This window comes from Trichoplusia ni, chromosome 22 (assembly GCF_003590095.1).
Source record: "Trichoplusia ni isolate ovarian cell line Hi5 chromosome 22, tn1, whole genome shotgun sequence".
In the NCBI taxonomy this organism is placed as follows: Eukaryota; Metazoa; Arthropoda; class Insecta; order Lepidoptera; family Noctuidae; genus Trichoplusia; species Trichoplusia ni.
This window is the reverse complement of record NC_039499.1, coordinates 275,797-290,294: the sequence shown is the minus strand read 5'-3', so window position 1 is coordinate 290,294 and position 14,498 is coordinate 275,797. Positions and strand designations below refer to the sequence as shown.

The 14,498-nt window shown below is 36.4% G+C and overlaps 1 protein-coding gene across 2 annotated transcripts; it reads right to left on the bottom strand.

Moving 5' to 3' along the window:
- Window positions 1-327: 327 nt before the first annotated feature.
- On the bottom strand, window positions 328-14,395 carry LOC113504609 (integrin beta-PS). 2 transcript variants are annotated; one of them, XM_026887002.1, is made up of 17 exons: window positions 14,272-14,395; window positions 9,465-9,806; window positions 9,204-9,368; window positions 8,450-8,678; window positions 8,281-8,365; window positions 7,887-8,057; window positions 7,518-7,625; window positions 7,005-7,157; window positions 6,193-6,312; window positions 5,870-6,037; window positions 5,219-5,455; window positions 4,620-4,794; window positions 4,359-4,465; window positions 3,969-4,107; window positions 3,433-3,566; window positions 2,675-2,827; window positions 328-2,127 (listed from the first exon to the last, which is right to left on the bottom strand). In XM_026887002.1, the coding sequence occupies exons 2-17, from the start codon at window positions 9,763-9,765 to the stop codon at window positions 2,062-2,064; spliced, it is 2,511 nt and encodes an 836-aa protein (XP_026742803.1). In that variant the 5' UTR covers window positions 9,766-9,806; window positions 14,272-14,395; the 3' UTR covers window positions 328-2,061. The 2 variants fall into 2 exon arrangements, with proteins under 2 accessions (XP_026742803.1, XP_026742804.1); XM_026887003.1 differs by lacking the exon at window positions 14,272-14,395 and adding an exon at window positions 11,255-11,573.
- Between the last annotated feature and the right edge of the window lie 103 nt (window positions 14,396-14,498).

Sequence of the window (14,498 nt, the reverse complement as noted above, 5' to 3'; positions counted from 1 at the left end):
AAATGTAATTAAGGTTAGATAATGTTGAGCATTAGACTTACAAGCAGTTTCGTAATTCCACGAAGCAATAATAAATACAACCAAAAATCACCTAGCAATATTTCTTCAAAATATCGTATTGTCGGTCTATTCGTGATGTGTGTAAATTGTTCTAGTTTGCAGAACTACATGATTCAGCAACATTTCGTAATCGGGTAAAATAATTGGCCGTGTAAGTCCGTTCGCAATGGGGAATTACGAACTAGACCAGCCAACCAGCCATCCAGAATATGTGCGTGGGGATATCAAAAGGGTAGAAAATTATAGGATATCAAATAAAAGAAGTACTTGTGTTAATATTTATTAACTACTATTAGAAGCCACAATTGCTTGTAATAAGATACTGGATTTAATAAACTAAATATGTACAATCGAAAAATAAACTTTTAAGATAGAAATTTAATAAAACAAGGTGTTCAAATGTAAATCGTAAAAAAACATAATTACATTGAGAGTTCATTCCAAGTTACGGTATCAAATAAATACGTTTTCCGCTTCCATAAATTTCTTGCTCCCATCGTATTTTCTTAGAATTGACTATATTAGCATCAGCGGCTTTATGTTGAAAATAATTATAACGAACCAATATCGCTGGTTATATAAAAAATAACTTTCTTGTTTACAAAGACACATACAATTACAAACCCTTCACGTTCATGTCAATAAAACCAGAGCAATAATAAAAAATATGACGTCAAAACAAAACTCATTCTTATCTTATTTATACTTATAATTAATTACATTACGTTTCTACATATCAACTTTTATATTTGAAATAAATAATAATTTTCTTTTACTCACTATAATATTAGTAATGGCACTAGTTATTATTCATGTTATAACAAGGCACGAACGAACAAGAGAAGCAGTAGTAACGTCGTCTTGGGATCTACAGAGATTACTCCTCAAAGATTCTGTACAACATGTACTTTATATTTTATTACGATTATTAGGTTTACAGCGGATCCTTGAGATGATTCGACGATATATCGTAAATTATTACGATATAAGCACTCAGATCTGAACGGGGAATATATTTCCGAAATACGTGAGATCACATGACATAAAATAGGTTTTAGGACTATACGTTTATCATATACTCCACTACAGTGTATGATTGAACTGTGCTCACTAAAGGGCAGCTTATATGACAACTCACTTGCTACATTACACTGTAAATTCTATTTATGGCAGTGACTATAATTACTCATTGGAACATACCAAACAATCTACTACAGTGACGCACAGTTTTACATTGTGTGACTCGATATTCGACCCCTGTGAGTTACAATTCGTATGTTACAAATAAAATAAAAATTAACAAGTTATTATTAATGTACACTTATAAATTTTGACGTTAATTTGACTAAAGGCAGGCTTGGATTGCATAATATAAAATAATTACATGTCGTACTTCTGTCAGATTAATTAAACCCGCCTTGTGTTAACAAATACCGATGTCAGTTGTGTATTAAGATCATTACCGATTATTTTAAAACATTATAAAGCTTTATTCTACAACCTATCGAACGCAGCATGGTCTTATACGTATCGTATGAGAAGCATCTAGGTCTATAGCACACAGCACGTTCGACTGTAACTACCACACAAACACATAAGTACATACAACATTCACACGTAAGTACAAAAAGCGTACAATATACATCCTGAGATTACACAGACCTGATAATATTGTAAAATTTAATATAAAATAAGGAAGGCATAAATACAGACTGTTTGCTTTTTTTATAAAATATCATTTAGTATTGCTACGAAGTTCATAATACATCTTTTAGCGTTTCGGGTATCTCGATACACGATTAAAATTTTATAAGATCTATGGAAAGGCACATTATTAAGGCAGCTCTATAAACAATTTTTATTGCTTTCTAAAACTTCTTTTATAAAAATTCTATAAACCGTGAATTTTCTTGAAATACTGTCGACTTGTTCATCATATAAATGCGGCATAATAGTTGTACATGTATGTTGTTGTTTGTTTGACTGTTATACACTAGAGGATTATTTTCCGGCGTACGTAGGGTTTTTGAAGGTAGACGTCGCTTGTTTGTAAATCGGATTCTCGCCCTAAAGAAACAAAAAAGTTAATGATGAAATAAAAACACTTAGATTTTGAGTAAAAAGGATTATAAGCCCACTTCTTTGCTTCCACTCTAGTAGGCCGGTTAAAAACATATCTTCATTTATGTTTTAGTTAGAATAATGTGTTTTTTAACGATTACTTTAACTTTTCAAGTGATTTATGAAATTGTCCAAGTCTTGTAAATCTAAAAGTAAATAAATCTAAATAGTTATTTGTTTTATAAACTTGAAGTCTAGTGCTATAAGTTGTAGCCAGCCAAATATAATTTGGCAAGGTACTTAAAAAAGGTAAACAAATTGGTAAACCTTTTAATGTAGGTTTTTAGATAAGTAGACCCACGTAAGAATAGGTGTACCTTTATTGAAGTACCTTCCTAGTGGAGTGTAATTAATTAGTAAACCAATCATATCTATTGACAAAAGAAAGATGAGTTGAATCGAACAGCTTGTCAGGAACAAGGGCTTATATATGAATACAAGTAACACAAAGATCCTGTGTCTCGAAGTTAAATCTAATGAAATATATGCTTACCGTGTCCCATTTGGCCATCATGCGCTCCTTTTCGAAGCGCGCGAACTCCCTGCGATCATGGATGGTTGTCGCCATCTTCCACAGCATGAGCAGAGCGAGACCGACGAGCACGATAGCTGCGATCACACCGAGCACAATGCCCAGGATTGGTACCTAGAAATAAAATCTTTATGTAACTAATATTCGATTTTGGGTATAATGTTATGTAGGCAAGTGTATTTTAGAATGTGTTTTCCATACGTTCTACGAGTTGACGAATTGGTAAGCGTAACATTTATTTAGCGTAATAATAAATAATAAATGCGGACAACATCACATACATTGTTCTGAACCCAAAGTAAGTTGCGAAGGCACTTGTGTTATGGAATTCAGATACAACGAAGCTACCACAAACACCAAGGCCCGAGACAATATAGAAATATGAATTTTTACATTGACCCGACCGGGGATCGAACCCAGGACCTCAGAGCTAGCGACACCTTGAAACCGGTGCGTACGCCACTCGACCACGGAGGTCGTCGCGTTTAATCGTTAACTGCTTTGACTTTAGCATTGAATGTCAACGGAATAGAAGGGTCGTACAGAAAAAGATAAGAAAAATTGGATTAATAAAAACACAAGCTTCTCTCTCTTCATGATATCGTATCAGTATTAATGAACACATATTATGAAGTTTCGATTGAAATCTGATCCGATATCAGAGCAAAAAATATACGCATTCATAGATATAATGTAATTGTATGTTAATAATGGCGTACCTTCTTAGGACACTCGCGTTCCTTCTGCGCCCTGATCACGAGCTGCTGGTTCTCGTTATAAGAGTACACATACACGTACAAACAGTCTTCGTCGTCGTAGAAACTGCACAGATGTTCGTTTCGAGATTCGTTAGCTGTAACAAAGGACATCATCAGTAACTACATAATATATAATCTGAACTTGTATAAACCGACCAGAAAATCTAAAGCAAAGGTTCAATGCAATTAAACTGACGTTCTTTATACCTTATCTGCACCTTACCTGAAACCAACGTTCTCCTAAACTAGATGCCTATCGCTAACTCTCAAGTGACATTATTGCAGTTCTGGTAGTACAGCAGCAGACACAATGGCAATAATTGGCAATAATTTTTGTTTAAGAGGCCCAACTTTCGGCATTTATCGATCAGTTTCATATGCACCTAAGCTTATTTTACAATATTATGTGTTTTCACGGTAAAATAAACCGTTTTGCCATGAAAATTTCACAGAATAAGCCCTGTAAACGAGAACAATCTGGACATATTATACCGTACCTTCAATTTTGCCTTCTTCGACGATAGGGAATAGGGCACAGTCGCCACAAGTGTCCGTGTCCGCGTTGTACTTCGGGCCGCGCTTGTGCACCTCGCATAGAACACAGTCCTTGAACTCGCCGCAGCGGCCAGGGCATGTCTGTAGAATATGCGTATAATTATAAAGAATACTTAAAAACGTCGTTTTGTTTATGAGGAACAAATACAAAAAAAAATAGTCATTTTCACCCACTCGATCGAACACTGAACGAAAGTTTTTACGCGTAATTAGTGACGAGATGTCACGTTGGATTGACTATGCTGGGAGAGTATTGTATATTCTCAAATTTTAGCAAATTTAACCACCAGCCAACCGATGTTATCAATTTTATAATATTTCTGTATACTTACGGGACATTTCTCACAGTATTTACCAGAGTAGTGGCGGTCATCGTCTGAATTACACATACATTGACCACACACACATTGTCCATTTCCACTGCAGATTTCATTGTTTTCTGCAACAAAGATTGCGAATTTTAATTCCATGTTTACAGCGTAAAATAAAATAAAATCTCGAATTTTCTGAGACATGTACTGTAAACAGTTAGATAAAACAAAAATTGGTCTGAATGACACTACCAAAAATATAGATAATAAAGCGGTTCATACCAGGTGATCGGCAAGGCGTCTGATCCTTGAGGCACTGGCAGGCGGGGCCGGTGTAGTCGGCAGTGCAGCTACACTTGCCGCACACACACTCGCCATGGTCGGGGCCCGAACACAGCAGACCCTTGTTCATGTCGCACGTGAAGTTGTCACACTCGCAGAATGGACCGGAGATCACCTTTTTGACAAAAGAGTTGTTATTCGTGTTTCTTTGTACATTTTCGATGGTGTCTAGTTCCATATTAAACAGTCTTGATTTGTTGCATGTGATGACATGACAGTGAATAACGTTTGCGTAGTCGCACTGATTGTCCATGGTGATCACCTAAGTTATAACGAGTGCATTCGTGTTTCGGCGAACCCAGTCCCACCTGTATATATCCATTTTTGACAGACATTTTTACCTGGTCTTCAGAAGCTAGGTCGTCGTATTGCCTATGGTTCAGAAAGAAGGCAGACACTTTCTAGTAACACACTAGTACATAGGTGCAGTGTATCTGGTTAAGAGTGAATTTCAACCCCAATTTAATTGAGATAACGCTAGGCAGATGAGATCGTGTGCCACGCCGCCGCAGCTCGTGAAGCAGCGGTAGTGTGCGTACCTTGAGCGGGTCGTCCATCTTGTTGCACTCGCAGACGCCGCAGATGCAGGTCCCGCGGTTGGAGCAGAGCGGGCCGGAGCTGGCGTTGGTGGGGCGACAGCCGCGCTCCTGCTCGGCCGACACGCCGCCGTGCGCCGAGCACTCGCAGCTCTTGCCGAAGCGGCCCGGCGCGCACACGCACACGCCGCACGCCGACACGCCCTCGCCGCTGCACACCAGCGGGCTGTCGTTGTAGGCCTGCAACAATGTTAGGTTCATAGCGCCGTTCAGATATTTCAATAGGTTTCAAAAGCCGTCATTTCATGTTAAACAGATGGAGTAGAAGTGACATCGACACAAAAACTTCGCGAAATGGCAAAAATTAAGAGTTTAAATGTATTCAAAGAAGTCATAAGTATATCGTAAATAAATATATGCAAAATATTGATTCTTATTTCAATTAATTTTACAAGGCCATTGACTAATTTCGTTGACCACTTGGTTGTTCCTTTGAAAAACATGCCATCGCACATACTTAATAGATTTTTAAATGAAATTATTTTTGAGCTACGGAGGGAGAAATATGAAAACTGAAATAAAAGAAACAAAAGATTAAAAGATCTTTAAGATTAGAAGAAGTCTTTCACTTATAGTACAAGCCAAACAACTTACATGATGTCCAGGCTGCTCGCAGGGACAGTCACAGACCATCTCGAGGTCAACGACCAGACTGTCAGAGATACCGACGGGGGAGATGTCAAAGGTCTGCCTCCACTTGCTGCGGTCCTTGGGGCATTCCTTGAGGGTGATCTCAGCTGTGAATTCAACAACATCTCCAACCTACAAGTAAATAGAAACGTAGGTAATTTTTCTGATATTAGTGAGTCAAAATCAACCTTATTGTTTTGACATAAAGCCTAGTTTCATTCAAAGCGTTTTAATGGTATTTGTTTTTTAACATAATAAAGAATATGTTATAGAAAACAATGCAATACCTTCAATCCGTCGCATTTGTTAGTCTGGATGAGTTCCTTGCCACTCAAACAAGATGAGTAATACACTATTTGCACGGCGTCACTCGATGAATCTTTCATTTCCACAGCTGACGTAATTTTCTGCAAATAATCATGCAACATGAATATTTTTATCGACAATAAAACTCACGGAAGCCGATTATCCGCAGCTTATTATCAAAACAAAACAAATATCAAAACCGCCGAAAATCTTCATAATTAATTTATAAATATACGATTGTTTACTATTTGTCGATGTTTTAGGTGTATATTTGTTTACAATAACAGGTAACTCAATGCCATCATCAAAACAATAGGTACTCTATGCAATATCGTGATGAATTGTCGATCTTAGTCAACAGACCATTGATTGTACTCGAATCGTGCGTCATAAGCTCATTAAAACTAGCCATGCAGTCTCAATGAATTCATTGCTTACTAGATTCAACTATGAACATTACGAATTTTGGGATCCGTAAAGTTATATTTGAAGATTTACTATCAGATTTACGACAATTGTCTGCCGCATCTGTAGTTGTTTTTTAATTTCACAACGTACAACGTGAGTTTTTATCAAAGGTTTGAATCTATGTACCTATTTCATAAGTGGGGAATTGAGCCCATCTTTTCTAATGGATTCCCTTCGACGCTAAGTCCGCAATGTGTAGTGTTGTGCCACTCGGTTATCCAAGCATTTAATATGTTACAACATCGTTCTATGTTTTACGTCGTTAAGGATAACTGACTCTTAGAACTAAAATTATACATTTATACTAAGCAAAAGTGATACTCACGTTGTATTGTTCTCGTACCAAATCTACGATGTTGTCAGAGTCATTGCTGAGTACTCCAGTGCTGGAGCCCTCGATGTGTTTGCTCAGCTGTTCGTACACACTGATCTGTTCAGCCGTCACGGCGAATATCACGTTTATAGCATGTTTCTTCACCTGTCACCAAAGTACGAAAATTATAGTTATTGTTGAGTTTAGCCAATTAAACTTGAGCCATGCAGGAAACATACATAAAAAAATTGGAATGGCTGGAAGTTATTGATTAAAGTGTTCAAGACTACGAATAAAAGATTTTCAAAACATGCTCTCTTGACGCGTTTAGTAATATATTCAACTTCTAACTGATCTTCAACTGATCAATATTTGGTAAACTCAGATTAGGTAGCTATGAATTGTGGTAACTTGTAAAAACAGTTTTAATTACTAATTTCGTTCTTAGTATTATGGAGTAATAACACAGCTGACGTATTTATGAATCATACTAAAACATATAACTTTAAGGAAAACCAGACATACCTTATGATTAATCTGTGAAATGCTAGGGTAATCCTGCAGAGTCGAGTGTGTGTAGGTGTTGCCTTTCATGTGACATTCTCCGTCGTTCGGTTGCACGATACCACCGAGCTGAAAGTAAGTAAATAAAGTAAAAAAAAATGTTTTGCCATTATGTTACGTAAATAAATTAACATTTTTTAGTTACTTGTAAAGGTTTGCGTTTATTATAATATCCTTAATAGCCATCTTTAATTAATTATTGATATGTTTAAATGTCATACTAGCCAGGAAATAGCTTATATCTCTAATATATTTTAAGAAACTATTGGGAACATGCGAAGTTACCTTTTAATGTTTTAAATATATCAGTTCGTTGTAATATAATGTTACCTTTCCATCTCCGGCATAATGGAATCCTGCGTCAGTCGAGAACACCAGAAGTCTCCTAGCCTGGTCGCGCCAGCCTATCTGCTGCTTGCACACAACTGCTTGCATGATGGCGTCGAAACCTCCTTCGGGAGCATCCAAGTTACCGGACACGTCGGCGTTGGCTACCGCTTTCTGTACGATAACAAAAGAATAAAAAATAACTCACATAGGAGTCTCTCAACACTCAATCACAATTCTATTAAGTTTACTTTGTTAAAGAAATAAATGATTATTTGATTTGATTTAATAGAAAAATCAAGTTCTAAATACGCGATACTTGGGTTAAATGTTGTGTATTGGTAAACGGAATTCAGTACGTGTTATAATCTTTTTAGCATGCTATAGTCAGACTTACCACAAAGAAATTCGTATCATTGCTGAGTGACATTTGGTTCTGGTATCCATAAGGCGCTGCACAGCCATCACAGGGCGAAATCAAACTAAAAACAACAAACTCAATTAAGTACACCAATTAAAAACGCAAATTTTCTCAATAATTATTATTATGAGGTTACACTGCTTACTTTTTGGGAACAGTCGAAACATAAGGCATGACTAATTTGTCCACGAATGAACCGAAACCGATCCAGAAGTTAGAAGTCATGTTCTTCATGGTGTCTGAGAGCAAACTTCCTAATGTACTGAGCTTCTCTTTATCGTTCTTCATAGATCTACTGAGGTCCATAAGATAGTACAAGTCAACGGGATAGTCCTGAGCACGGGAGTAAGCAAACGTCAGCTTCTGCATTTGATCTGCAAAGAGAAATTAAAAAATAAGTTATAGATTCTCAATTTTAGAACCATTTCATGGCGTAAAATACACCTTTTTATAGTTTATTAGGTACATACATACGGTAAAATACTTTAGCTATTTACAGAAACCATTGTTGTGTTATATATTGATAGATAAATGGAACATAAATAACTTCATCTGTCCGGATGTAAATCAAAGATATGAGGAATATTAATCCAACATAACATTGAACGTAAACAAGTTATAGTAATGAATATTTCATTTATTCACGCGCATAATAATAAAAGTTTTAAAGTGAAGAAACTGAGAAGACTGCACAAATTGGCTGCAGAGTGAAACGGCACGCTGGAATATTAGTTGCCGTGACTAACATTGGACCGGACGACTCATGGAGGTCTGATTTCGCAGTTAACGCAATCGTAAAACCAGACTGCTTTAAGTCTTTCTTTTTTCTTCAATTAAAGACATAACGCAAAGTTACAATCAAATGCTTTGTGCCTTAAAACGATTACAAGAATACTTACTCATTCTTAGGTTAAGTGAGACTCTCTGTGGTTTCATTTGTACTAAGCTTTCGCCTGCGGCGGCACCGGCTGCAGCTGAACCAGCGCCTGAGGCCGAGAAGCTGCTTCCCTTAGCACTCATAGATTCTTCAAACGAACCACTGGCCATTCCCATGCGAGATTTCGCTGAAAATAATAAATTAACGTCGTCAAAACTATCATCACACACACAAAAAAATGCGTATTTTTTTTTAAGGAAATAGTTTAGATAACGGTTTATACCTCTACTCAGCTCCATATTATATCTAGGGTCCACAGATCGCTGGTTGTCGGGGTTAAAGATGTAGGCTTCATCACAGCCCGCTGTGCCTCCCCGCTCCATAGCTGGGTTGAAGCATCGCGGGCCATTGAAGTCGGAAGCGAAGCACCACGCACAGCTTGCCGTCCTGATGCAGTCGCTGCACGTCGTCTTGCTCGAGCAAGGGTTCTGTGCGAGGAGCTGCTCAGCCCGCTGGCCCCAACATAACGCCAACAGGCTCACCCACACACACAGTCGTAATAGACTCGATCGATGTGTGTACATTTTGTTTAATATAAACTACAGATTCGTTTTCAGATCAAATTCTGCAACAAGGAAATAAATGGCAATGAACGACTTGTTAGCAAATTTTTGTGTCGGTACGTTTAACGACGTTGTCCTGTTTTCAATTTTCATGGCCCAGACTAGGTGATTAAAGTTGCGAAACATGTAATGCTGTTTCACTTAACTGTTATATCGCCGATGTTACATAAACTGCCAGCGTAAGTTATAACAGTAAAGTTCACAAAACAAAATAATTATACTTTTACTTATGAAACACATGTACTTCGACACATTGCTGGCTTGGCGGTATCGTATTGATTTGCCTCTTTCTGGAAAGGAACGCCTACGAGGGTCTAACCCTACGGTGACCTAAATCCTAGAATTCCGTTCTTTTATACCTTTAATAAAGTTGTACTTCAAAGAAATCCCTATTATGTTAACAAGAACTTAAACATCAGATGAATCATTTATACTTATATTGTTTTTGAAAAGTCAGGCGTGCCATCTGTTCAAAATAAGCCTTTACGTAAGTGCAGTTAGGGCTCCCGTCGACAACCAATAACGTCGTCTGAGTGATCACCATAAGTTACGCTTTATTTTAAGAATCAATTTTCTATAATAAGACCTATAAATAAACAAGGATGTATACTCCATCTGAAAGGACAGACTGAGTATGAAATCGACATCATAGCTTTTATTATAAATCGTGACGAAAAGATATCAATGCAGCAATGAGAATTCCCGAGCGCATTCAATGAATGATGTTGTCGGCGCCGTCATCGAGTCGCTCAGGTAGTAAATAGCGTTGAGTAAACGTCTGATTGGGACATATTATGGTCACCTGTGGGCGGCCGCAACTGGTGAGAAAGGGCGCAGCCCACGCACTCGTCGTATCCAGTCCGCCTCGTCTATCACATGGCATGATTTTAACCGAATTACAATGGTTACTACGCTGTATCAAGTTTTCTATCAGAGTTTGATGAAACCTTAATAAAAATAGGGATATTTTGATAGCAGTTCGTCTTTTGAAACGGATATTTTGATGGCTAAATAAAGTTGTTTGTTTAGCACGTTTACTCAAGGATAAAGAGCTGGAGGTGCCATAAGTATGCTTATCATTGTTATCTCTCTATTTAGAGTTGGAGTTAGAGAAATGAGTTATCGAGATATGTCAAAGCCTGCATACCATTGTTAGCGATGGTCTGGGATAGTGTAAATAATAGTACAGATTCCCCTGTCGATACTGAGCAGGCATATTTTTGGAATGCATACAATTTGATGATAAGGTTTTATGTAATTTAAACTTTTTGGAGACGCGTTAGAAACTTTCTTTAAACAGTGTAGGTATTTTACAAATATTTTATGTAATTAAATAAGTCAGCACTTTTTTATTAATTCAATTTGAGAAGACATTAAAAACATTAGCATGTTAAATATAATGGAATAAGAGTCACAGTGACACGTTCCAACTTTCTTAGGTATTACTTACTTAAAAACACTGATTGTATACACTGATAATGCACTATCACAGTTAACCTTTTAATAACATATCTTTAAAAACTACATTTAGTAACTAAGTAATTTTCACTCTTAAAACAGGTTTTCCAATGTACGTACACACTTCACTTTACTATGTAAACACGTCAGTCATCAGTCACTATTAACAAAATATCCTGCAATTATAATCCTGCAGCGGTAATTGTTTTGGTAATTTCAACTAATTATATTGTTATTTTCGATTATATGAATTGTAATATTGTATGTGTAACAGAGCGACGTGCGCCCGCGCCGGATACACGCGTGACTAATTGTACAGAAAATAACTTCGTCAGCGGGTGATACAGCGAGTGCCGTCACAGTTTCTTCTCGGAACCAATACTCAATACTTACGAATCATATCAAAACAATAATATAATAACTAGAAGCCTCAATGACGACCCCGAGTGCAGCCTTGAGTAATTAGGTTAAAGGACAATATTAAAATGCAAAATGTAATTGTTTACGTGTTCGTCCTATTAAAACTATTTCTACTTAAATGTGGGTTCGGGGCTAGTGTCATTCGGCTACTTCATTTTCATCTCTATTGCATTGATGAGCACAAAATACAAGCCCGAAATAGAGAGTTGTAAAAAGAGTCCTTGAGTACATGAGCGATCGGCGGTGACTGTCAACACAGTCGTAAATTGGGACTTAGGAATAAACATTCGCCATTCAATGAACTCTCAATGCACGTTTAATTAGTTTTATCGATTTCGATAGGGACACTCCTATTTACACATTGTCTGGAGTTCGAATCAAAAAGTACCTTTGTTTCTCGTAAGTCTTCATCCTCATCCAAGTTAGGACATACATAGTTTAAATAAAACATGTTTCCTGAGCGGTGGTCGTACACAAGCCTTGCTATCTTATTCCTTAGCATACTATAATAAACCTAAGTAACAGATTACGAAGTCTATCACGATAAGAAACATATGACGACCTCTACTTTTAACTTGACACAAACCGGTGTTTCTGTAGGTCGAATATTACGTCATGAACTCAAACCGACGAACCGATGATTCAAGTTGTGATATCGTTAGCATTCTTTCGCATTATTAAACAGTCATATTTGATGACCATAAGAAAATTCAAATCTTATCGCTGATTTGCTATGACAGTGATTCCTATTAGGGGCGGAGCAATAACAATGCATTGTGTTTCTATGGCACGGAATCTTTCTGTTTGTAATATATTCTTTCAGCCTTCTACATAAAGATTCAGCTGCAGCTTTATCATACATTTTACGTCGTTAAAATAGCGCTTAGTAATTAAGATTTATCCAGATGTTTACTGTTATCGATTGAAGTGCGTACACGGAAACTGATTGGTATCTAACAAGAATAAGTAACCGAGCAGGAGAGCACGCGCAACCTTCAGCGGGTTTCCTTATATCGACGATAACGGTTAAGGGGTGTACCAGACGGGTCAACGACCGTTCCCGCTTACTTTGGCGGGCGCGGTGGCGCCGCACCAAACCCCACGACATGTAAACCAAGTACAGCAGAGAATTCCTACTAATGAGGGGAGCTTTTAAAGTTCGAGTCGCCTTTAACAAAAAAGGATTTATGGAATACTGAAATACCAATTTATTTAACGTAGTTTAGGTGATAACTGAACATGACATAGACAATGAATTATAGTAAAGCTATGTGCAGACAAACAACTTTATGCTTTATGAGATGATTGTTTTATATTATTCTTGTTACAGAAAAGTCATATATTATCATGGTCAGTCCAATGATCATCATGCAGTAACGCAGTGCTTTATTTTACATGAAGGAAATTATGTAATTCATGCAGCATTATATTTCTCTATGCATGTGTATAGTTTCTCATACTTTTTACTATTTTTACCTTATAAATAGTAGTAAATAGATTATAAATATATTTTGTGTTGTAAAGGTAGAACGCCAAGATCAATTTCAAATTGTTATCCTCTGACAGAATAGCTGTTATAACAAAGAGTTGTTATTATTTAATAAACTGTCTGACAGCTACAAGCAGTTGTATAAATCCTTTTTGAACAGGTGGACTTAAGGATACCAATGCATGCTTTGTTTTTTCATAATTTAGTCTCAGCATTGTCAAAGAACATGATTGTATTAAAATGCTGATAGATTCAAATAATTGTGATTTACTTGAATAAAAGATTTTTGGACTATCACAAATTGAAGACACTGAATTATGGATAAGGTAATATGTTTATGCGAAATATTTGAGCAAACATGAAAACAGGTCGTTCATCATTAGGCATACCTTTACTCTTGGATAATAACAATGGGAATGATGCTGCAATCATTCTTAACAAGATTAAAGTAATGAATTGATAAAAACAAATTGGATAAAATTATATTACTATAAGAAGTTGTAAGCATGGTGCCCATGGATATTAACTAAATATCCGTGGTTGGGAACACATAGACATAGAAATCGTGTAAATTATTCAACACAGTTTCAACATTTCAGCAACAACATTTCAAGTTGTTTTTCTAGATTATCTTCCTACACATATAGAACGAAAGAAATATTTTTTATTTCCAAATTATAATCTAAACTTCACTGGGCACTAATGATTAGTTCGATTCAAAAATATATTGAAATTATCATTGTTTGTATTTTAAATTACTAATGGAATGCATAAAAGTGTGAAATGTATGGATAAGAAAAATAATTGAAATAGGTATTACTGGAACAATCAAAAATACTTTGAGTTACAATAGTGCACCTGGGATTGTTAAATGCCACAATCCAGCAGCGCTTAAAATGAATTAATTCTTTTTATCTAAAAAATAATATATTTACATATCAAACGAAATGTAAATTATGCACTATACACCATGTAAAAGATTATGACAAAATATATAATTAGGTCGCCCGTGGGCTGACCACTCCGCTAAAGTTTACTTAACATAAAAGTCAAGACAAAAAGATATGTTCTTTAGGTTTAAACGTAGAAACAATACTCACTTTTGTGTTCTTATAGTATCAACTTCTATGAAAACAACAAACACATTTTAATTCATTTTTAACAAGTAAATAAATCCACAAAATGTACAAATATGAACTACAGGAAACAGGCAAATCGTTCACTACTTCACCAGATTACTCATCATTCATTCAGGCTAAATACATGCGTTCATTCTATTTTTGTCGCGGAACGTTCTGAAAAATGAAGACAACATCTTTTCACAAAG

Bases quoted from the DNA above. Each gene is read 5' to 3' on its own strand.
- LOC113504609 (XM_026887002.1), bottom strand. From the start codon at position 9,765: ATGTACACACATCGATCGAGTCTATTACGACTGTGTGTGTGGGTGAGC. The intron at 8,058-8,280 runs GTAAGTCTGACT...GTTATCGTACAG, and splicing joins ATGATACGAATTTCTTTGTG to AAAGCGGTAGCCAACGCCGA. The intron at 4,108-4,358 runs GTAAGTATACAG...CATATTCTACAG, and splicing joins AATACTGTGAGAAATGTCCC to ACATGCCCTGGCCGCTGCGG.